At 44.2% G+C, this 25651-nt stretch overlaps 1 protein-coding gene across 6 annotated transcripts in view; it reads right to left on the bottom strand.

The window, feature by feature from the left end:
* PTPN13 (protein tyrosine phosphatase non-receptor type 13) overlaps positions 1–25651 on the bottom strand; it is a 238727-nt gene that overhangs the window by 66121 nt on the left and 146955 nt on the right. For 5 of the 6 annotated variants that reach the window (XM_090037019.1, XM_090037020.1, XM_090037021.1 and 2 more), the window contains 5 exons: positions 24122–24217; positions 17716–17803; positions 6193–6415; positions 3760–3834; positions 3486–3660 (listed from right to left, as the gene is read on the bottom strand). In XM_090037019.1, the coding sequence (XP_089893145.1) occupies positions 3486–3660; positions 3760–3834; positions 6193–6415; positions 17716–17803; positions 24122–24217 (657 nt within the window). The remainder of the gene's footprint in view (positions 1–3485; positions 3661–3759; positions 3835–6192; positions 6416–17715; positions 17804–24121; positions 24218–25651) is intronic. The other variant, XM_090037023.1, reaches the window with a different exon arrangement.

Genomic DNA, 25651 nt, shown 5'->3' with positions numbered 1-25651 from the left:
GTGGTGGCCCACATGAAATACCGTGTTTTCTCACGTACACCAGTTGTCCCCCCCCAAAGCAGCTGCTGGGCTGAAAATTACTGTGTGTATTACATGCAAGAAATATGGTAAGAACAGTTTCTACCAGGGTAAAGAGAAAGTAAAATTTGCATAAGACTCACAGGCTAGGGACAGACATTCAAAAAGCCTGAGCCTAAACTGATTCAATTGTTGCAGGTTACTCTAACCTGCCTAGGTTGAACCACTTTTCAACAGTACACACATTCCCTCTGGACTCAAGAAATGTGGGCACATGCCTGCAGTGGCTCAGGCTAGAAGAAAGGGGGTGCCCTCCCTTCCCTTCCACTGTGGTGCACTGAGAAGGAGGGGTATGGCCAGGCCCCAGCAGGATACTCCAGTTAGGGATGGATGTACATCTCTACCAGGCCTTGAACTGTCCCAGGCTTTTCCACACTCACTGCTCAAGGGGCGGGAGTGTTGCCAGACCCCAACTCCCAGCTAGCACTCTGAGGCAAGAGGGGGTGAGGTGTGTAGTGCATGCATCTGTTGATGATCCTGAGCTTCTCAATCTTGTTCTCCCTGGTTCTTCATACTGTCTGGAAACTTGACAGGGCCGCAAACCAGCAGGAGGCTGGTAACACACTGTTTATCAGCCCATCAACAAAATAAAAGCACCTCTCATTAGCTCAAACTCTTCATAAACAGATTTTTTCAAGGAAGGAACAGAGGGACATTACCAGCTGACCTGTTAATTAGCTCCAAAAAGCACTAAGCAGACACTGTTCTGTTTGCCTGTCCCAGTGAAATTAGAGACACACACACAGAGACAACTCTCAGCATTAGTTAACATACCACATGCCTAGGATCCATGGGGCTGGGGTCTGTGCTGTGGGAGATGGAAGGGAGGAAGGGATGGGGGAATCCCAGCTTAAGCAGCAAGCACTGAGGGAAGCAAGGCAGACCCTGCTGTGCTTGCAATCTCCCTTGGTACGGAGCAGAGGGGTGGGGCCAGCCCTGCTCTCTGAAGCAGACAGCACAGCCCAGCCCATGGCTGCAAAGCAGCTGGGATGCTGGGGGACTCTGGTTTAACTTAAACTAGGAAGGGGTCTGGGACAGACCTTGTCCCAGATGCATGATAACCATACTTTATCGTGCATTAGCAGGTGTATCACAAACCAGTCCAGGGAAGTGATACCTCCCCTTTATGCAGCACTGGTGAGGCCGCAGCTGGAGTACTGTGTCCAGTTTTGGGTGCCACACTTCAAGAAAGATGTGGGCAACCTTGAGAGGGTCCAGAGGAGGGCCATTCATATGGTTAGGGGCCTGCAGATAAGGCCCTATGAGGAGAGACTGAGGGACCTGAATCTCTTCAGCCTCTACAAGAGAAGGCTGCGAGGGGATCTTGTGGCCATCCACAAATTCATCGTGGGGGACAGCTAGGGATAGGAGATACTTTGTTTACCCCTTGGAGTAACTAGAAATAACGGCCACAAACTGACAGATTCAGGTTAGACATCAGGAAGAATTTCTTTATGGTAAGGGTTGCCAGAATCTGGAATGGGCTTCCAAGGGAGGTGGTGCTCTCCACTACCTTGGGGGTCTTTAAGAGGAGTCATTTGACCCCAGTGCTCTTTCCTGCCTGGGGCACAGGGTCAGACTCAATGATGTGCTGAGGTCCCTTCCAACCCTAATATCTATGAATCTATGAAGTGCATAAACTGGTTTGACCCAAATCAGTTAAGTCTGATGCTACATTCAACCACGTTTATCTTAAACCAGTTTCAGCCATTTTGAAATTGGTTTATGTGCATTGAATTTATGTTTTGTTACAGGTTTAAGCCACTTTCTGATATCTTAAGCCACTTTCTGATATCTTAAACCAGTTTATGTGTAATGTCTGTCCCTAGCTATAGGGAGCAGAACATTAAGTAGCCTTGACTCCCTAACTGCTGTTACTCAGTTACTTACTACAAAGAATATATTTTCTTCTTCATTCTGCCTTTAAAAACACAGTGAGCATTTTATTCTAGGGTGTGTTCTATGTGAGAAAACATGGTATGTTAAGCGGTCTTAATGGAGCGGTCATTCATTCCTGTTATTCACAAAACCTAATGTACCCACCAGGTAGGCACTGTAAAAGTTTTGGTTTGGTCCCTACAGCTGAAATAGATTAAAAAGACTAGATTAAGTAAAAGATTTAGCAAACTGAATAGAGCAGGGCAGAATTACCATTCTACAGGAATTTTTCAAAAAATGTGTTCTGCATCAAGAAAAAAAAAATCTCAACAGCATAAAATGTTCTATGGCATAGGAAATTATCCAATTTTGTTCAGAAAAAAAAAGAAACAAGAAGGTTATTTTAATTACATTTCTGCAAAACAGTGTAAGCTTCCCTAAACTGTACAGAACATGAACTGGAGTGCCTTGAAGCCATCAGAAATCCCACCTTAGCCAAGGCTCCCAGGCTTCTGTTTCCATGGTAGCTTGCCAGAGGGATGGGCAAGTGGGTAAGAAACTTGCTGTCAAACAAACTGAACCTGTGGATTATACCAATTTCGCCAAACTGACATTTTTTAACTGAAGAATGACTCACTTGGGCAATTTCTGACCAAATGTAATATAGAATTGCTAAGGCTCAGTGCTGCCTCCCTTCTATAGAAATTTTTACCTTTCCACACCAGTAGTTCTAATGATCCTAGCCAGACTATCTGTATAGTAAAGTTCTGCTGAGTCAGAGTAAGGTTAGCAGACTCCAACAGAGCAATTAGGACCAGACCCAGCTTCAAGTAGTGGAAGGGGGCTGAGAACGGTGTTGAACAGAACGGTGTTGTAAGTAACAAACAAACTGAGAAGCAAAGAAAATGCAGACTAACAAGGGGCACTTTTACATGTGCTCTGGGGGTGGGAGAGGGAGGCAACATTTTAATTAGAGTGGCTCTGAGAGCTGCTATAATGAAAGAGCTGCAGCATCTCATGCATCAGTGTCCCCACGATTCAAAATGGCAATGGGAGTGCTTGCACTAAAGCTCATTCAACGAGCTTTAGTACAAGCACCCTCACCACCATATTGAAGCATGGGGACACTGATGCATGAAACATGGGAATCTGCTGGAGCACAGTAATAACCATGCTCCAGCAGGCTCGTTTAATCGAGTCTGCTCTGATGCACTGTAATTACAGAGTGTCAGAGAAGCCTCTGCATTCATGTACAAAGATACCAGGCCACTCAGAAGTTGCTTGTCACTCATTTTGCATAGCACTTTGCTCATTTGAGCAAATGGGATCATTCACAGAACAAGGTAATATACTACTAGATGTGAGGAAGGGCATGAGTGAGGGCAGCAGAAAGGGACCCAAAGAGGATTAACCATAAATGACTAGTCTGGTATTCTAGTCATCATAAATTTTCCTTTATTTGTCCTCTATTACATATTCAATTCTAGTAATTTTACACTACACCAAATAAATTAAGATATTGATCTTACCTTTTAAGGTAGCCAAGCCAAACAAGTGATGCTCCACTAAACCAATATGGGCTACAACCATATCAAAGACATCTTTACATATGGTCTTGGTATCACAGGTCAGCTCCAGCTTCTGTCCACTTAGAAGCATTACGTTTACTTTCCGTCGATTATCCTCATTTTTCCCTTTCTTAGTCTGAAGAAAAGAACCCATAAAATTTCCATTCGCAATGCAAGTGTATTGACAGTTTAATACCTTTCTACTGTAACTGACTCCTAAATAAATGTTTCTTACCAAGATTGACTTTGGTAGATCCAAGGAGATGAATGGCTCAATGGTCATTTTTACAAACTCAGGCCCAAAGAAATTCTGCAAAGCATAAAAGTCTGAATTAACACTTCGTATACCAGAAACAAGAAACTGAGAAGCAATAACTTTTAAAGGGGAAAGTGCAAAGCCAAAATCAATACTGATTTAAGATTATAATATTTGTAGAAACCAGGTTACTTGCAAGAATGCAACTGTGCTAGCATGTGAGAGATGTCACATTGACTACTGTAACAACTGATGCATAACATTTTTCACATATTTTAGTACTGTACAAATCTTATTTTCTGTCACATGCAACATGTGAACATGCTGCCATGCCTTTGGATTGCCAGGTGCTAGGCATAGCCTGTCTGTCATTCATTGACATGGTTAAAAGACTGAATGCTCAAAACTAACACACAAAAATATTTCAGTCTCAGTCTTATACACGGACTAGGGGCCCCTGCCTTCGCTGCTGGCCCAAGTGGGGCAGAAACTAATTCACTACTTACCCAGTGACTAATAATTACAAAATGCAGAAACATCATTGGGGCATGGGCCAGAACTCAGAGTCCCTTTCCTTCTAGAGGAGTTTGTCCAAGGCAATGCACTATATTCTCCTTGGCTTTCCTTTTGATCCAAAGTATTTTGTCCACTTGGCTACCAGTGGGCTATGTTCAAGAGGAGGAGTGAAAGGTGCTCTTGGCAATGTATAACCAACGGCTGGTAGTAAGGGCACTATGCTGGGAAGTGGGAAAGGTATATTCAAACACTTCTGGAGGCAAGCGCCCTAGTACTGTGCATCACATTTCCTGGGCAAATGCCCTATATACTAGACTGCTGGATCAAAAGTGGATGGTCACTCTCCTATGCACTACTTACATAGAGTTACTTGCCTTCCTAGGGGGAGTGGGATGAAAAAAAACACATAAATTGGCCCCAAGTGCCACTGATGAGGCTAACTTACCTGTTTAAAAGGTGAGGTTAATTTAAGCCTATGAAACTATGAATTTATCACGACATGTTAGAAGAGGAGTTTGATTTACTTCATTGCTGTACATTTTGAATAAACCTACTTCCCTACTCCTTTTAAGGAATCTCACAGGGCACATCCACACATGCAAACATGTGCACTTGCAGCAGCTCAAATAAAAGGGGTGCAAATTTAAGACTGGGGGGCTGGGGTGGCAAGTGGCAACCAATCGCCTACAGGCACCACTGACAGTGTCGGCAGCACCTTTTTTGAGGGGGTGCACTGCCATGCTTAGGGAGTGCATGTGCATCCCCTATGCATTGTCAATGGTCCCCTGCCCCTCACAGGGCAGAGCCCCCACCACAACACATGGGCTATCCTGTCTGCAGAGTCCCAGGCCCCCCCAGGGGTGACAGTCCCCCGCCTCCCCAAGCTGGTCTCCAGCCCCCTGCTCATTCCCCTGCTCTTCTCCAGCCTTTGGAAGGGCAGTAGAAACAAGAGAGAACCATTTTGAGCAGAATATTCCAGAAGTCTTGAGGGATAAGTTTCTGAGTATAGCCTCTCCATTGATTTGAGATCTAGTGAGGGAATGGTATGGTAGAAGGGAAAACCGATCATGGCAGTAGGCTTGCCAGGCCATAAAAGAGACCATTTGGGAATATTTTAATGAAAGTTATATCAAACAACAAGAATGCATTTTTTGTAGAAAACAATGTTTAAATCAAGGCTTCCTGACCAGTGATTTAAATAATGATTTAAACTGATTTGATTTAAATCAAATCTGTGCTGTTTGAGAACCATGAGAGAAACTAGAACCAGAAACCCATCTCAGTCCTAATTTCATTCTACTCTGAGCAACACTGTAAGAGTTTGAATGGAAAGAAGGATTTCTCATTATAATACAGTGTGAACTGTAGCGGGGGTGGGGAAGATCTCATTGGGATTTTAGCATGGCTGATTCTCTGACTGGTTTCAAAGCCAGACACAGTTGTCCCAGCTTGTTGGTTTAATGATGCCTGATGCTGTTGAAATATGTTTGCATCCATCCTAGAGACCACGTGAAAGATGGATACAAACAGCAGAGAAAACCGCATTCTAAGAATGTACACATTACAACACGTGGCAGTGAAGAAGCTTACAGTTTTGACATTTAAGAGGCAAGGATCTGTTTTTTGGCTTAGCATCTCCCATTAAGCTAAATGCCTCTCTTGATACTGTACTAGAATGTATACCTATGGACTCCTCAACACAACAGGTGGACTGGTTTGTCTGATGAGAGCTGTTTCTCCAATGATAAAAACAGCCATCTCACATTTCTTTCCAGTATTGCAACTTAGAATCTTGATCAATGGGAAAGATTCTGAAACCTTAAACACCACAAAGTTGATTTCAGCCTTCAAAATAAATCGCCATACTGTTCTTGAAATGAATTAAGAAAGAGTTACCCTTAGTTTTCTTTGGGTCATGGCTGTTTCCAATGCAATCTCTCTCAGAGGATCTCTACTGATGTCAAGCACTGATGACCTAACTGGATCTCCTGGATAGAGGCTAGGTCGAGATTGCCTAAGTGCCATTCTAGCTTGTAGCTGCACCATTTCCTCTTCTTGACGCTTCAACATCATTTCTTGGCTTATCAAGTTGCCATCAAGGTGTGTTTCATGTTGCCTGCTATAGTTGGAGAGAATGAGAAGATACCGTTTTAATTAAAATATTCTTACATGCTAAGATTCTGTGAGAATGGGTGTGCAGGAGAAACACCTATACATGCAAACAGACCAGAAATACAGGAAATCTAATAAATTAATTCCATACAACATGTGTTTACTCCAGCCCAGAGGAGTTAATGCAGAATTTTCTTAAATTGAAACATCCCACAGAAATATATCAATAGAAAAAGCACGTAAAATGTGCTGAGCCTCTACCACTGCCTGTCAATTATTTGTATGCGAATATGTGCTCAGCTGCAGTCTAACAAAAACACAATACCAATAAACCCAATTAATCCAAAGAGGAAAAAGGAAGAATGCTTTGAAAAAGTAAGACTTCTCTTCTCCAGCAGGGGGCATGGGTAAGGTTTTTTTTTAAGTATCACTTTTTAAAAAGAATCTTAATGTCAGTATTTAACAGGAGCCTTTAATACCTAAAAATATAATTCTGTAAAAAAAGCCTTTATCAATTGCTTAGATGGAATTTAATGTTACTGCTTTTGTATTATTCCACTATCGTTAAAGCAATATACATTCAGATTCCTGCAGAACTGCTGCATTTTTTAATATTTTCACCTGTTCAGTTTGCTGCAAAAGAGGTCTTGCCCTTTAAAATGCTATAAATCAATCTTATCCTTTGCTCTGTGTTTGCTTTTGGTAATGCCTATTTATACAAGAGTCAGAGAAAGACTAGAGAAAAGTGGGTCTTTGTGAAAAGCTCAATGACCCCAATCCCACAACTGAGGTCTGAGAAAGTCCAATTGCCATTCTCTAGCCATCCCATGAATCCTCCAGAAAGAAAGGGAAGAACAGATACTCTGAAGTCAAAAACAAGCTGGGGAGGAAGGGAGTAACACCTCTTTTTCTGGTGGAGAAGGCACATTTTTCAAGCTTTCTTTCTACGTGAAAGTGAGGAAAAAAAAGTGGTTGTCCTTTGTGTCCGCTTCCCACATATGCATTTAGGACTATAGCCAGGATACATGTGAAAAGCATCTCAATCTATGCCGTCTGCTGGGAAAACAAGCCTTGACTATTTCTGCATGTTTCTGGAGCAGGCAAAATGTTTGCTGTGACTGCTATGTGAGTAGGTATGCACAGATGGGGCAGGGCACAATGAATCTCTCTCTCCAAGACGAGGGACACACATTAAAAAGCCTGAGCCTGAATTGATCCAGTCTTTGCATGTTAGTCCAACCTGCAGAGAGTGAACTGGTTTGCAAGTGGATAGACTTTTGGCACATGCCTGCAGTGGCTTAAGCCAGAAGCCCAGGGGTGCTAGAGCAGCCCTGCCTTCCACAGGGAAGCTGAGCTGACAAGGGTGGGGGTTGCCAGGCTCCAGCAGGCCTGCCCTAGTGGCCCCCTGACAGCTGGGAGCAATCTAGGCACACAGGGCTGCCTGGCCCCAGAGGGGAACTCTTTCCCTTCCTCCCTCTCCCCCACCAATGTGGGGCTGGGAGGGGGTCTCTGTTGGGTGGTGGTGGTGGGGAACTCTTCTCCTTCCTCCACCCTCCCCTGCGGTGGGGTGAGGAGGGGGCGCTATGAGGCTGCCTGGCCCCAGGAGGGACTCTTCCCCCACCTTCGCACCCATTTCTTGTGATGGAGGGTGGGCTCTATGGGATGCTCTTCCCCCCACTCCTCCCTCCCCAGAGCAGGGGAGGCTCTGCTCCATGTTGGGGGAACTCTTCCCCCTCATCTCCTCCCTGCCTCCTTGTTTCCAGGCAGAGGGGTACAGTGAATTCCACTATATGCATCCTGGACAAATGCATAACTATAACACCAGTTCCAATTTGTTGCCTAGATCTTAAATTTTAACAAACTTTGGTTAACAGCGTATCAGCTAGGATGCAAACAGTGTTAGCACAAAGGAAGTTTATTTTGTAACATAACTGTACTGTATCTAATTCATGAAACTGACTGTAATAAGTGCCCTTTTCAAGGCTGCTAAAGCACTTTGGGAAACAATGTAACAAGTCTTAATGAGGTAAAACAACCTTAAGCTAGGCTGTTCCTGTAGTTAACAAGCACTGTATACATTGAGTTTAGTGTACATAGCCTATTTTCAGTCTGAAGGCCATGCACTTAAACAGAATAAACCATACATGAAACATCTGTACAGATGTGTCATGCCATAACTGCTAAAATACATAGTTTGGTGAATGGATTATACATAGAAAACCAGGCCTAGTTTTGCAATGATCTGATTCACCCAGTACATTTAAGGACCAGGAACCCATTCATCTGTCTGTGAAAAGATGACACTAATGATCAACATTTGTCAAGAATTATGAATAGATGAAAAGCTCTGTGCAAATGCCAAGTAGCAGCTTATCTAAAATACGTGCCCTTACCCTTCAACAACATGGTCTAAGGCCACAGCGTCAGCCTGAATTTGTCTATGATTCCATGGATAATTCTGTTAATTATTAAGCCAATTCTACTGGGTGACCAGTCCACTGGAAGACTAATACCTTTAAAAATGGGTACTTAACTCATTGCCTAATGTACTTACCCAGAAATGACCCAATATGGATCAGAGAAGGAAGCTGAGGAGAGGGAGGGATAAAGGAATCTCTAATGAACAGTGGGGTGGGAAGATCAGGAGCAGATTTGACTGAGGGAGGACACACAAGGAGCAAGGGAAGAGCTGGAAGTGGAACCTATCAAATACTTGGAAAACAAAGGTAACAGGAGGAGGAGTAGATCCATGTCAGTTGCTGCCCCTAGAAAGGAAAAGGAAGAAGAAATAAAGGAGGAAGAAAATATGAAACAATAGAGGAGAATAGACACAGAGGGAGAATACACATTTCCATGGTATTGACAGCATTCCAAAAGGCTTAGGGCAGTGGTTCTCAACCTTTTTAGACTCAAGGCACCCCTTAGAAAATGCCAACTCTTAGTTTTCACTTGTTTTTTGACTACAGAAAAATAATGGAGCGATTCTTCTATTGCAAAGAACTCAGAAAGACCACAACATTACAGAATGCTTTTAGAAGTATGAATTCCTATTTGAAATCCTGGGTTTATCTTGTGTTTGCACACCTAATGGTACTAACATTGCATGGTACCCTCCATCACCCTTGTAAGGATCACAAGGCATCCCAGAGTGCCACAGCACCCTGGTTGAGAATTACTGGCTTAGGAAATACAGCAGTAAAAACTGTAGAACATGAAAAGGCTTCAACTGTATTCATAAAATGGATGAATTGCTCATAGGCTCTGATATCATATGAGTATACCAAACTAGCACACTTGATGGTCTGACAAAGCTGAGCAACCGTATTGTTCTTTTGGCACTAGCTGTAGCTTTCCATACTCCCAACAATTACTACAAAGCTGAGCTGTTACAACTACTGCATAGGTAATTCAACAGGCTGCCCCAACAGGCGTACACCAAGGGCAGTAAATTTAATGGAGAAAAAAATATAGCATGTTTGTATGCAGATGAAATCTTTGGATATTGTGAAGTCAACAGGGAACTATGCCCTTTGATACTAAACTGCATAAGTCATTATACTGTAATGTCATTATGCTATAAGCCAGGGGCAGGCAAAATATAGCCCATGGGCTCGATCCGGCCCACCAGACCATTCTATCTGACTCATGGAACCCCTAAAAAATTTAGAAAATTAATATTTCTCTTCCCCAGCAGCCTGTGAAAGCTGACAAGAGCAGGGGCAGTAGGGCCCAGGGGGAGCCTCAGCAAGACTGAACAGCCCAGCACCGCCCACCCACGGCCATTTCATTCCCTTCCCGCCCTTGCCCTGTTCCAGCACCATGTGGCTGCCAGCTGAATCACTGGACTGGGGAGCACAGGGTCACACCAGTATGCAGGTGTGTGTGTGTGTATGCAGGCAGGGCGTGCGTGTGTGTGAATGCAGGCAGGGAGTGTGTGTGTGTGTATGCAGGCAGGGCATTTGTGTGTGTATACAGGAAGGGACAGTATAGGAAGCAGGCAGGGACAGTGTATGTGTGTGCTCACAGATTGAGTCCCACACGCACACCCTACCATACACACGCACCCACACCCACCTCACACTGCCCATACACGCAGACCCGACACCTACATCTTAGTATTGTCTGCGAATTTGAACAGGGTACTTTTTACCTCCTTGTCCAAATCACTGATGAAGATGTTGAACAGGTAACCCTGAGTTGTAACCTGAGCTGGATACATTCCAGAGGGAGGGGGAAACCTGCTCCCTCTGTCTCTGTGACTGGCCTCACATACCTGGGTGCTAAGGAATGTCATCATGACTGGGACGGGGCTAGAGACCCTGCCAGTCTACCCAGCAACCAGTGATGCATTTCAAATTGGTTGGCTGGCAGCCAACAGTCGCTGGCCTTCATTGGATCAAGTAAATGATGTCATAAGGTCATAAGTTAAGGACTGCCGAGGAGGAGGGGGAAACAGCCATGATGAGAACTCTCAGAGCAGCTGGACCATCTGAAACTTGCTCTCTCTTTTGAAACTGATGATCAATGAACTGCCTGTCTCCAGAGGGAATCTCCACCTGCCTCTGGATGATATTTGTGAGTAAGCTACTTGAGATCTAAATAGATATATGGCTTGCAGTAACCCAGATGCTTAATCAAAGGCTACCATGCCACTGTTTCCTCTAAGGGATTTCTCTGATGTTGCTCTACCCTGTACCCTATTCCAAACCTACTCCTTGTAACCAATAAAGTTCTCCTTTGTACCTAGCATGGTAGGCTTATTGGGAGAAGGCCTGGATTATGCCTTGGGGGTCCCCTTGGTTTGGCTGACTAAGGGAGATCAATATTTGTGCTTCAGACTGAGGATAGCACCCCAGGTTCTTGTAGTGGGTCAAGTACTCTCAAGGACTACTAGGCCTGCGTTTCCCAGAGGGCACAGGTCCAAGATCAGTCCAGACTTTGGGTGGTGGCAGTGTTACCCTCAGGCTTGCGGGAGTGCTCCAGGAAGGGGGTCGGCTGGACGTAAGGCACCTCCAAAGAGGCACTCAGAGCCTGGAAGGTAGTCAGGTGCAGTGAGGCGGGTGAGTCAGCACAGGAGCACTTCCTACTGCCCCCCACAGGGTGTATGAGTGTGTGTGTATATTCAGGCAGGGACAGTGTGGGGGGGAGGGGCTGGCAGGGACTGTGCTTGTGTGTGTAGGCAGGGGCAGAGTGCATGTGTGTGTGTTCATAGGCTGAGCCTCACACGCACACCCCACCGTACATATGCACCCACACCCGTCTCGCACTGTCATACACAGACCCCACACTTCCCCTCAGATTCCTGGCACCCACTCCCCCACAAACCCCATACCCACCCCCACCCCACATATCCACATACATACACATGGTCTCTCACCCCACATACCCACGGCCCCCCACAAACCTATACCCACCCCCCACAATATACAAGAGTAAGACTTCATTTTAAGCTATTGTGCAATCACCTCTATGTACACTATACAAACACATGTAAATCAGGACAAAAATATTTTTGAAACCAAATTAATGAATGCTGTAGGTATTCACTCTTTAGAATATAATTTGGTATTTTTCTGGTTCCAAGATGGCAAAACTTCATGCTGAAAGGAGTACTTCTGGTGGCAAGGGGAGGGACTTCTGGTGGCAAAGGTCAGGGGGTGGGACTTCTAGTCACAAGATGGGGGGTGCGGGATCTGTCAAGGGGCGGGGCTACCCATGCAGCCCTTGACAGCTTGCCAAAACTTGGTAAGCGGCCCTCCACCCGAAATAACTGCCCACCTCTACTATAAGCTCTCCAATGCTAAATCACATACCTTGTTCTAGTATTCATGAACTCAGATGACAAAGATATAATTAAGACTCCAAACAATTGGACATTTTTTATGGGTGGCTGAACAGGGCAGGCCTGACTTAGAATAAAAATTACAACACCTAGAAGAAATTAAAACCTGGCAGTCTTGAGCGTTTTAATTTTGGCAGTGAAATTTACTTCAGCAACTATAAATCTTCAACCCTATAAAGCATTACTTTTCCATAATACAAGAAAGTACACTGTAACTGTGAAAACTGCTTTTTAAAAAACACAGCATGCTTTCACCCTACTAATTTGCTCTTTAAGCCATAGTATAACTACTGCCTTTACTGATAATAACAAGACACTTCTATTTACTGAAGTTGTTAGTGCTGCCAAGTCTGTAATATTGTTGGAGAGGGATCTGCTTTCTATCTAAGACAATCAACAGAAAAGTTACGTAGATCCCTACCGCAGGATCAAATTCTGCTCTTTGATTTACTTTGAAGAACACACTGTTTTCAGTGAAGCAACAGAATTGTGACACCAACATATACTTTCAATATCTTTTTAAAAACCCAGCTGAATTTTCAGATTTTAGCTGCATTTGCTGAACCAGCAGTTAGAAAAGCTCTTTAATTTGTGAAGACAAAAATCATGGAAACTATTAGGACAATGAATGGGGTACTCACAAGCATGCCACTTCTGAGTAAGAACAGAAACTCTGAGGCCAAAGCAGAGATATGGCAATAATCTGAAACCATGGATCCAAACTTCACTGCATTTTGGAGTAAGATCAGATACAGATCTGATCTTTGCAGCTCAGCCCATCTGTAAGCCTTTGCAAAGTAATACTTTCCTTTCTAGATTTTGCATAATACACATTGCTACGTTACACAAAGAAAATATGTTCTCATTGAGTCAAAGAAGGACTTTCACTTGTGAAACAGGCAACCCCAACAGTATGATCCATTTACATATCACATAGGCTGGGAACAGACATTCAAAAAGCCTGAGCCTGAATTGATTCAATCTTTGCAGGTTAGTCTAACCTGGCTAGGCTCAATCTGTTTGTACCAGCACAGACATCCCAGACATGCATGCACATGCCTGCAGTGGCTCAGGCTAGAAGCTGGGGGGTACTAGAGCAGCCCTCCCTCCCTTACACAGTACTGAGCTGGGGGGGGGGCGGTCGTGGCTAGGCCCTGACAGGACACTGATTAACCCAGCAGGGAATTGATAACAGCATTTATCATCCCATTACGAAAACAACAGAGGGACATTGCCAGCTACCTGCTGATTGTGCCTTTGATTCTACCACAGCACAGACCGTAGCCAGCACATGGTCTGCTAGCTAATACACAGACACCTCTCAGCAAGTTAGAGGAGAAGGGGGAATTCCTGCTTAACAGGGAGTGGTGGGGGGAAGTGGGGAGCATTCTCCAGTCTCTGCCAAGCTCCAGCCTGGAAGCAGAGTAGAGGGGCCACAGAGAGCCCCCCCGGCCCAGAGAGTGTGCTGGGATGCTGGGGGTGTCTGGTTTAACTTAAACTAGCAAGGGGTCTGGGACAGTGTGAAGGAGGGAGAAAGAATTTACAGCATGGAGGGCCGGCAGGGCTGCAGCTGCAGCCTGGAAAGGAAGGAAAATACCCACCCAATTTCTGGAGCAGCATCTTGCTCAGGATTGGCGGAGGGAGGCTGCTCAAAGGTATTTCTGGCCTTGGAGAGGGGCAGAGAGGGGTCAGTTCCCTGCAGGCCGCACAGAGAGAGGAGCGGCTGAGTGTCTTGGCAGACAGAAACTGCAGAACGGGCCTGAGGAACGCTGTGTGAGTGACCCTGAGGCAGGCAGAGGCCTGCGAACAAGCGGCTAGTGGGAATCTCCACAGCACAGCTGCAGCTGAGGATCTGGAGCGAGGGAGCCCACGAGGACAGAAAGAATCTCCAGACTGGAGTTTTTCCAACAGAGGATCTGGAGGAGGGCTGGAAGGGAAAAATCTACAGTCACAGGTAGAGCCTTTCTGCACAAGGGGGAGACCCCAAAAGACTGTACGTTCACAGGGGTACAGGGCAGGCTAGCACACAGAAGAGAATGGACTAAGGGATTGTTTTTTTGGTGGGACATTGCCAGAGACTGACAAGAAGGCTGAGAAGCAGCTGGGGTTTTTTCTGTGATTTCTTTTGCTGTCTATTTTGATTTTGTTTGAGCACAGGCCAAGACCAGCCTGTGGAAGGATGTACCCAAAAGAAGCACTAGGACACTCTGGGGTGCAGAGAAGGTTACGACAGGCAGCACTGCAACCTGGCTGTGGAAGAACATCGTAAAACACCATCGGGAGAGGCTAGGCTGGGGTAAAGTGGTGGTCTGGAGCCTCACCGAAGACACAGGGAGCAAGAACAGGCAGGATCACTGTGGGCATTGCCTCCCGGGAATATATAGGTCATCAAAGTTGTGGCAGGCGAGAAAAATGTAAGATCCACTTCCTGCCAGACCCGGTGATCCAGAGCCAAGGTCTACCTTGTTGCCACCTGTAGGCAGACGAGCACAGGGCAGCACGAGGAAGCCCTGTAATACCTACAGACATTGCAGACAGACATTGTGTAAACCAGTTTGAGCCAAATCAGTTAAGTCTGATACTACATTCAACCAGGTTTATCTCAAACCAGTTTCAGCTATTTTCAAATTGGTTTATGTGCTCTGAACATCTGTTCTGTTACAGGTTTAAACCAGTTTCTGATCACTTAAACCAGTTTATGTGTAATGTCTGTTCCTAGTCATAGGGTGCTGACAGACATGGGAAAAAAGGCAAAACACAAAAAGTAAAAAACAGTGCTTTATCAGAAGATGAACTGCATCAGTTTGACTTGGCTCTTGAGCATCTGTATAACTCACGCACTTTAGCAGGGCTTTTTGGCGCTTTTATCTAATAACTAATTGAATCAGCTATCAGATAAAAGCACCAGAAAGCCCCACTGAAGCATGGGAACTATACAGATGCTGGGCAAGCCAGGTCAAACTGCTGTAATTTCTCTTCTGGGCATGTGCTGGACTTGGTGCAGGGGTGCACCAAGCTGAAAGTAAAACACTAGATTCTTTCCCCACCATGTCTGTAAGCACCCATAATTCCTTAATATTCTTTAAATGCTTTGCTGTAAACTCTCACTGCCTACCCCTTTGGTTTATTATCTTCCAATGTTGCTGTAATGTTGAATTCGCAACTTCACTGTCATTTATAGCAATTTGATTTCATTGTGGGACTTAGTAGCAGTCATAGTAGTTAATTAGAAAAACAAGGATGGAAAAGTCGAAACAGAAAATTTTAAGATTACTTTTTGTGTGGAAAATGTGTTGTTTTCCCATTTACCTTTGCATGAAAGTCTCTCTCTGACTGGATTTGGAACAACATACATAATAGTATCTTATAACACTATTTTTAATGGGATTGTACAAAACAGAAAGCTTTCGCAGGTTCCTAGAAAACTTGCCTTAAAAATTCAGAAACTGGTCCACAATCTCCTGCATCAAGACCCAGATCGCTAATGCATTCCCTAGAGTTACTCTGAGAGAATATCTCTCTATGCATTACATATGCCTGCATATTTAATATATGCATACCTATGTATACATACCAACACAATTCCTGCAGAATGTCTCCTTTCCATCAATAAACAAACACAAATTTCTAAATGAGTTCTTGAATGAAATTATATGATCTCATACACAATGCATATATTAGAACATTAAAGTTGCAAAGGAAAGCACAGACATTTAGAAAGTGCCGAAGTTCAGGCTGGTTATGCCATTTTAATTTTGCTCCTTTGGGCATCAAGTTTAATATCGTCCTTAAGTACATGATCACCTATTTATCTAGAGGACCACTGCCTCACTTGGTGCATTGAGTGCATGGTGAACAGTGCATATGGCAGATGCTCATCATTTATTTTAACTGCACTATTCAATGTGGAGCTCTCTGCCTCAGTTGCATCACTCCATTGTATATCTGAACTGATGGAAGCAAGATTCTCCCATTCTTTTACTGACATTTTGATGCATTCATTGACATGACTCCAATTTTCATGTGTACCTTCATTTTTGGCATGGGATGAGGCAGGGCTCCTTTTCAATCTGTTCCTTCGTACTGATACTTCCATAAAGATTACATTTAACAATCTACCCCAAACAGCTGAAGTCAAGGGTTGTTAATTTTTTTAAGTAACTGTAGAATTGACCTTCTTTCCACTCCTGTATTTTTGTATTCCTTGCATACAACACACACGTCCTTCCAGAAAAACAGCTGCTGGAGATTAGAGTATATAGTATATGGGAGAAATATGGTACGAACAGGTTCTATCTTGGTGAAACTGAAAGTAAGATGTACAGTGATCCACAGAGGGCAGAATAATGAGCAGGCTCAGCTCTCTAGGTGCTGCTGCTCAACTATTTAATACAGAAAAAGATCATTTTATCTTCAATCTGCCTTTCAAAAACAAGATGAGTATTATGTTTTGGGTTGTGTTGTATGCAAGAAAATAAGGTATTTTGGTTGTACTTTCTAAAATGAGTCATCATTAGGCAGAGACATTTAAGCCTCAAAGGGGGAATCACGTGAAAATTATATGCCACATGAAAGACACTTCAGAATAGAAACACATATGCAACTTTGAGTACACAGCTGCTATTGTAACATGCTCTAGGGAGAAACATAAAGACATACATGGCTTTGGTGATACTGATAAGAGCATGATATTAACAGGAAAACTGACAGGAGCAACAGTTCAAAGTCATAATTTTGGTGGCTATAAACCAGGGGTGTCAAATGTTCATCTTTCAGGCCAGATCTGGCTCATGGAGCCATGTCATGTGGCCCATGAGGCTCCTAGACAGGCTAGGAATTTGGAAGAAGGGTGAGTAGGGATGGGGGCCCTCCTCTTAAATCTGGAGTATGGGGCCCAACTGAGGGCATGTGCCAGTGGGGTGAGGGTGAACGATGGCTACTTTAACCCTTATGGCCTCTAGGTCTAGATCACAAGGACTCCCATAAATTTAACATCCCTACTATAAAGCACGGATAAAATGGTCCAAATAATAATTTTTGAGTAAAGGTCAGCAACATACGACCTATGGACTGGAACTGGCCCATGGAGCCACTGAATCCAGGAAGTGGGGGGGGCGTGGAGAAGCAGCAGTGGCATATATGCAGGTCCTAGCTGTGTGGCTCCAGCAGGAGCATAGGGAAAGTCTTTTAGGGTCTAATTCAACTCAGACTAAAGAATGCAAACTGAGTTGAACTTTTAACTGGATTATGTTAGATTTCAACCAGGATATGTCTTGAATCATCTACTGTATGCAAAACAACACTGCTAAAATGTTGCTCCCACCAAGACAAAAAAATATGGCACTTTTTTATCTTTGGAAATTTAGCACAAGTGGTAAAAAAATTAATCACATGAATGCAACTAAGGAGTAATTCTTGTGAGGGAAAGCAAGGATTGGAAAATACGATAATTTCATATAATTTACCTTCCCCTTTGACTTGATAGTGAGGTATCATCAGCTCCTGGTAAAGCACTGCTGGAATCATCTCTCTTTACATCATTATTTCTTTTCCCTAGCACATGAAAAAGACACATGGATCAATTAATTCCTGCAAAGGCTAGAAACCACAAAGAGGTAATCCTACCTAAATATCAAGGATTTATCAGACATGTGAGTTTACTTCGAAAGGATCAGACGTACACATAGTGAACATGCCATTACAGTATTAAAGAAATTAGCATTAAAAAGTCAATTTCAGTTTGAAAAAAGATTGTATTTTCCCACCCCTCCAAAAACTGCTGCACAAACATTTGGAGAAATGTGTTAAAAATATGGAATTGTTTATGTGTCATTCTAAACTGAAATCATTCTATTTCAATAAAACTGTGAGACCTCAGAATTGCAGTAAGTAAAACTGAAGTGTAAAAAGATTCTGTATGCCCAGAACAGCCACCGGTGAATATTATATTGTCTCAAAACAAGGGATGCTACCCTGCAGCTCCAATTTTTAGTTTTGTTTCTGGATTTGTCTTTGTCTTCACAGTTTATTAAATATAAATTATCTTTTCTCATAATGGAGATCTTGTTTATTGCAATTGTCTGGAGGAGAAAGTCAACATCTACCCATACTAATACTGCAATTGGGGCTTGATTTAGTAAGGTACAGAGACCTCCATTGTCAACATCCCACCCTTCCCAGTGAGTAGTAATGCCACTCAGCACTTTGTGCAGAGTGCTTTGTAACCTACACATTTTTGATTTCTTAAGTAGATGAAAACAGCAGGAGGAGCATTCTCAGATTCTGCTCTGTGATAATCATGTCATCAACCACCACTATCCCACCTACATTAAGTAAACAGGAGAGTGCATGAATGGTTTCTCCATTCTTTCCAAACACTGGAAAATAACAGTAGTTCCACGGAATGAAATGTTAATTTCATCTGCCCCCTCATGCAGGTCCAGCTGTTAAGGCCAGAATGCAATTCTGGGATAAAATAATAAGCACTGAGTTTCACCCACCACTCAGAAATGCATTTCCCAAACCCAGTGTCTTTACTTTTCCAATCATAACATCCCTGAACTGAAAAACATTAACCATATGGAGTTCAGGCAATCTCAGCCTAGGATTTGCACTCTCGTAATGTGTTGCACAGTTTACATCTTCCTAGAATTTTTGTGAAATACATTTTTTTTTGTTCTTTGGAATAATTATATCCAGACAAAAACTAAAATCAAAAGACTCAGTAAAATATGGTTATAGTCCAGAAAACTTTGTAAAGTTTCTGGTTATAAAACTTTCTGATTATAGTCCAGAAAACTTTGTAAAAAACACAGTAGCTACATAATACACTTTCCTGTTGTTTTGACTCTTGGTTCCATCCTAGAAAGGGACATTGCCGAGCAAAGTGAATCAGCTGTGTTGGGCTGTTGTCTCTGGAAATGGGGAAAACCAAGCAGACACTTCTGAGGCTCGAGAGGCCTGATCCTAAGCAAGATTTACTGGGGCAGGACCTTGCCCCTCAACCCCCAAGAATGCCTGCTTGGTAGGCCTGTGCAAATAGGGAAGTATTTAATTTGGATTTGGCCTTTTTGGAGGACAGTGATTCAATTTGGCCAAATTGCCTTTGGAAAATTTGGCGTCAATTTGGAGAGTCGCCATAAAGTATAATGGGGAATCACTGAAATACCTATAACTGGCAGGGGTCTTATGACCCCTGCCACTCCCAGTGCTCCTTCCTGCCCATGGCAGGAGGTTGGACTAGATGATCTGTCTAGGTCCCTTCCGACTCATTGATTCTATGATCTGTCATTTTTGGCTGATTTGGATAAAAATTGCAAGGATGATAGCCCCCTCATGAAACCTGCCAAGTTTCAAGGAGATAGGTGCAGGGGTTTCTGGGAAACTGTACCTCTAAGTCTTGAAAGCAAAACTTGTATTATGTGTGTGCATTAAGGCACAGCAGGCTGAAAACTGCAGGCATGCTAGCCCCTGCTGAGGCCACGAAGCCTGCCACCTTTCAAGGAGATAGGTGCAAAGGGTTCTAGGAAACTGCACCTCAGGCTGCTGACAAGCAAAACTCCTGACAGGGGTGACACTGTATGTAGGTTAAGGCACACCCTCACTGGTGCTGGGGCATCTACATTACATGGCAATGGGCCCCAATGAGGCGTCCTTCTCTCCTACAGCCTCAGCCTGATCCACCACTTTAAATACCAACAGGTATAAAATAACTTAGTAAGCAGTAGCACTGTAGCACCAGGAGCATCTCAGGCAGCCAAACTGTGTCAGAGCCTTTCTTTCCTCTCCTGCAGGAAGGAAGGAATAGTAAAGAAGCCAAAGGTTGGCATGCAATGCAGGCAAGAAAGCCAGTGAGCAAAAATGGAAATGGAGGCATCAGGGGGTGAGGGACAGACTGGAGTGGGGAGAGGGGGAGGGGGATGTAGCAGTGCAGGAGGTACCTGGGGAGTCACATGTCTGACAGGTTGTAGTGTGTCATAAATCTAATGTCTATACTGAGTCCATGACTTTCTGTACCTAAGAGGCTGACGAAGTGAAGTTCATAGGCCCGGCTGTGAAAAGTGGTTGTAAATTCAAACAAGCACCAAACCTTGATAACCTAACCTCATCTTCAGAACTGAAGCCAACTTCCTACAACTCAAAACACAAAACAAGCCAACAATCTCCAGTACCCCCACAAACTGCACACCAGAATCTATCAAAGACAACAATACCCAACTACCCGTGGGAGTGCATTCCTCACAAAACCCCCCACTTTGTCTCCACTCTCTCAGGCCTGATCCTGAAAGGGAATTTACAAACCACTTTTCATAGTTGGGCCTATGAACTTCACTTCATCAGCCTCCTAGGTAGTAGGTACAGAGGCTGGGGTCTGGTGTGTCTGGACCCCAGCATTGAAGCCATGCCCTTGGCCCATATTGGCAGTGGCTGGCATGGAGGAGACTGGTTGGTACTGGTGCTGGGAATGTTGGCACGGGAAAGTGGATCCCCCTCTTCCACATGCCCTCGCCTCTCCCCTTCTGCCTTCCTGACTGTTCACCAGCACCTCTGTCCAGTGATCGAGGGTTTTGGTGCTGCCAGTGCACATGCTCCCCTTCACCTTCGGGTCACACATGCCCGCCAGCATGTTGACAGTACTGGATTGTAAGGGGTCGAGCTGCTTCCTGATGCCCTCCTTCAGCTGCCTCATCAGTGCCTGCACATCTGGTGAAAGTAGCTTGCCCCAGCCAGGAACACTGATCCCCTGGAACTTCTCCATTTGGTTCTCAAGTTCCCTCACTACGGGGATCACCTGGCTGAGGAAGGCATCACCAGCGTTGACAGTCTTGGTGGCCCTGAGGAAGGGCTTGAGGACCACCAAGATCTGAGAGATGGTATCCCACTCAGCTCTGTTAAGGGCACTGCTGATCCCAATCTCCCTGAGCAACGCCATCTCATGGATGGTCTTCTGTCGCTCCACCAACATTTCCAGCATCAGGTATGTGGAGTTCCACCAAGTCTCCACATCCTGCACGGTTTTGTGCTGTGGGATGCTCAGCTCTGCCTGTTTCTCCCACAGCATCTTACCCTTGATGCTGCGATGGAAGTAGGCCACCACTTTCCTGCATTAGGAAATCAGCTGGGTGGTAGTGATGGCCCCCACCAAGGTGTCCCTGACTTTGAGGTGCAGCCTGTGTGCCACATGGCAGATGCCAACAAAACTGGCATCACAGATGGCCTTGACTATATTGGCCCCGTTGTTGGTGACCGTGAGCCTGCAGGTGAACTGGCCCTGCCCGACAAGCCACCCCTGCATCATGCAGTTCATGGACACCATGACCTCCCTTGCCGTGTGGGACTCATTCATCACCTCGGTTTGAAGGAGAGCCCACTGACAGCCTGACTGGTCACACCAGTGCCCTGTGAGGGAGAGGTAGGCATAATCTCCACCCCAGCTGCTCCAGATATCAGAGGTGAAGTGCAAGGCTACCTGTAAACCTGCCTTTTGCAGTTCCTCCCTCAAGTACTCCCTGCATACCTCATACAGGGAGGCCACCACTGTCCTGCTAAAGGTGGTGCATGTAGGCACTTGGTAAGATGGGGCCATGAGTGCCATGAGCCTCCTGAACCCTGGCCGCTCAACTAAGGAGAAGGGCTGGCCATCCAGAGCAATCATCTCCACAATGCTCTGGGTGATCTTAATTGCTCTTGCAATGCAACCCGCTTTGTCTGTGGCTTTCCCCTACTGCTCCAGGGTGGCCTGCAAATGGGAGCTTTGCAGCGAGTGGGGCAACGAGCTGCCTGAACCCTGGCCATTCAAATAAGAAGGTTAAGCTCTCCAATGCTCTGGGTGACCTCACTTGTCCTTGCAACATGCCCCACTTTGTGTGTGGGTTTTCCCCACCATTCCAGGGTGGCGCCTCTGCTTCATGGGGATGCCGGCTTTGGAGTGAGAGGGGGACTTTCCCTTGGGCATACTCCCACTGGTGCAGGCTGAGGAGGAAGAAGGGCAAGGGGGTGCTGCCTCCACAGATGCAGCAACATTGCTGCGGTAGTGAAGTGTTTCAACTCTCTGTTCCAGCTGATCTGCCTTTGGCAGTATTGGCAGGGGGTGCCGCCTCTTCAGATGCAGCAGCATCGCTGCGGTGGTGAAGTGTTTCACCTGATCTGCCTTTGGCAGTGCTGGCAGATAGCATACTTGGAATCATCTGCCACCTCAAAATGATCCCATACTACACTACTTCCCCATTTCTGGGTTGAGGGTGGAGATCCTACCTTATCCCCCTCCTCAGCAGGCAGAGGCACAACAACAGGAGGACCTGACTGACTTGCCTCCACAACCTCCTCCAAGGTGCCTTTTAGTGAAGGAAACATAGGTCTAGGGAAACTTTGAGAGGTGTGGAGCACAAATTCAGCAGGCAGAGGCTTCTGTTTGTTCTTCCACAACAACAGGAGAATTCCTTTGACAGACTGGGTGACCCCTGACTCCCTGATCACTCCACAACCTCCTCCAAGGTGCCTTTTAGTGAAGGAAACATAGGTCTAGGGAAACTTTGAGAGGTGTGGAGCACAAATTCAGATTCTCTCTTGGTCCCCAGAATTTCTGTGTGTTTGTGTGTGTCAGACCAGTGATTTACTTCTGTTTGTTCTTCCAAGGTCATATTTTTTCTCTCTCTCTGTCTTAAATATAAATATGCCTGTAAACTTAGAGTTCGAGAATTCCTTTGAAACAGACAAGTGGGTGATTCCCCTTGCTGTATGGAATTCTCCCTGATCACAGTATAGCCCTAAATAAACAAAGGCTGGCTCTGTCAGTTCTGATTCAACCACAACGCAAAGTTTGATTTCTTCCCCAGCGCTCAGGTCCCCTGGTTTCAGATCCAGGTCCTCCTCTGGCAGTGGGATGCTCATGCTGGGAGATGAAATTTGGGTGGAGGAGACTGTCATTCTGCTGCTGGTGCCTAATTCTGGAATTAGGGGAGGTGGTGCAGGTGCAGGGACAGATACTCTTCCCACCTCCTTGCTTCCACTGGCACATGGCTGCCAGGCATGATGATGCATCTATGTTTAAGGGGAGGGAGGGACTTGCAGCTCTAGCTCTCCCCCTATCCTCTCTAGCCCTCCCCTGCTAGAAGACTTGGCATTTGCCTTCCCAGGTCACTTCATATTAATCTTTCCTGTGCTGGAAAATGTGTGCGTGTGTGTGTGTGTGTGTGTGTGTGTGTGTGTGTAACTTATTAATAATAGAATATAAGTTGTCTTCTTCTTCTCTGATATATGACTGTGTCTGACTTATTCTGTGTTGTGTTTACAGTTCTGTGTTGTGTAGTGTACCTAAATAATATCTCTTCTTCTTCCATGACTATCTGACTTCTGTTGCGTTAATCTGAACCTGTATCTGACGTCAGTGTTATCTGTAGTCAAACTGTAACTATAATTAATAATAATAACTATATATAATCTGATCTCTTCTTCTATGGCTCTCTGACTTCTTCTGTGTTGTTTTTACTGTTGTGTGTGTAACTACAATAATTTCTTCTTGTTCTTCTATGACTGTCTGACTTCTGTGTTGTGTTAATCTGAATCTCTGGCATCTTCTGTGTTGTTTGTAATCTATATGTGACTATAATTAATAATATTAATAACTATATATAATCTCTTCTTCTTCTATGAATGTCTGACTTCTGTGTTGTAATAATATATTTTATAATAACAAAATCCTCATATGACTTGTCATTTTTCTAGTATTGATTTTGCTCTTAAGTGTTCTAAGTTAGGGTTTTTTTTTCTTTATACATGCTGGATTTATTTTAAATTACTTCTAACTGTTTCTCTTTGTTTTCTTCTGCTATTGTTATTTAAATTCAATTTTAAATATTTTAATGTTCTTACCTTGCCTAAAATCTGGCTCAGAGGAAGTAATAGATGGACTTTCACTGGAGGTACTATAAACATCGCTGTGGTAAGATCTGTACCTTCTTGTGGGGTCTGTAAGTTTAGAGGCATGCATTAGGAAACCAAAGCAACAACATTCTTATACTAAAATCAAGAACAATTAGCTATCATAAAACCAACTTTTCCATAATATCTATACATATCTGTGACCATAGCATTTTGTAACAGAGAGAAGCATTCACTAGATACTGTGCTGTCCACAGTGCTATCTCAATTTTGCACAAAGAATAATTGCCCTACTCCTCTAAGGCCTAAACATGAGAGAAGATAACCACAACCAGTAGAGTTAGACCTTTTCAGTTTGAGCACATGACATGGAGATGGCCTTACACAAGAGTCTGATTCTGTGAAGGGCCACTCCTCACCCATTTTAAGGAGGACAGGGTAGACTCTACCCACTCAAAATATCTGACAAAGTTCAGACTAGGAGAGGGTGGACACCTAGGACTTTTTTTCCAAGGAACTGCAACTCTCTAATCTGTAAGAGTATAATCAACAAGGTCAAGCAGTCCTTTTGCTAAACCTGTGCTCTTCACTTTTCTGACCTGCTGTTTTCCCAGTAAGTTAAACCAAGCAAGGCCGGAGTTCCCATAGCATTGGTCGAACAGAGAGAGTCTGAGCAAGTGAATGGTGGGGAGGTTCTCTCAGATACTAGTGTTTAGGGTCTAGGGCAATGGATGGCAGCCCAGGGTGTCAAAAAAGGTCAATACCTGTGAGTGTGCCCTAGAAACTCTAAACTAGAAATACTAACTAGTATTAGAATTTAACCAGTCCCAAGGAGTTGGAAATATATTGGCTCCAGTTATCCATGCAGCACAGACAGTGAAGTTAAATAATGGGCCAGGCTGTGGCACGGAGAGGTTGAAGGAATTACAAGTGCTTTCTCTACAAAAGAAAAGGTTTAGGGAAGATATGCTATATATGTAAAAGGTTATCACAAAGAAGAGAGTAAGCAGCTGTCTTCCCTGTTCACTGGAGACAAGTCAATCAGAAATCAACTGGATTTGCAGTAAAGGTGATTTAAGTTACATACTAGGAGAAAGTTTCTAGTGATAAGAGCAATGAAAAAAAAACAAAAATCGATTGAGTTAGCCAGGCTCCCATTCCAATGGAAATTTTAGAGAAACATCTATCAGCAGTAGTCTCCATAGATTTTAACATTGCCTCAATGTAGCAGCACATATACTGGAGCACAAGGCCCTGATTCTGCAAAATATTCTTTCTATGTACAGAGCTCTGCCTTGAAGAATCAGAGCCTAAATTGGGTTGTCTCCACTAAAGTGTTTCAATTTGTTAACCCTTAGGGGCTTGTTAGTAACCAAGTAATAGTAATAGTTCTTAAAGAATCATAGGAAGAACAGTCAACTGTTGACTGGGGGTTATTTCAAAGTAAAACAAGTATCTTCACTTTCACAGTTAGTTTTCTAGTTAGCCAGTTTTCCTTGTCTGTGCAAATCTTTCAGACAA

The sequence above is a fragment of the Crocodylus siamensis genome, chromosome 2, assembly GCF_052110815.1.
Source record: "Crocodylus siamensis isolate JL-2025a chromosome 2, ASM5211081v1, whole genome shotgun sequence".
In the NCBI taxonomy this organism is placed as follows: Eukaryota; Metazoa; Chordata; order Crocodylia; family Crocodylidae; genus Crocodylus; species Crocodylus siamensis.
The sequence above is the reverse complement of the archived record's forward strand: the minus strand, read 5'-3'. Positions and strand labels throughout refer to the sequence as shown.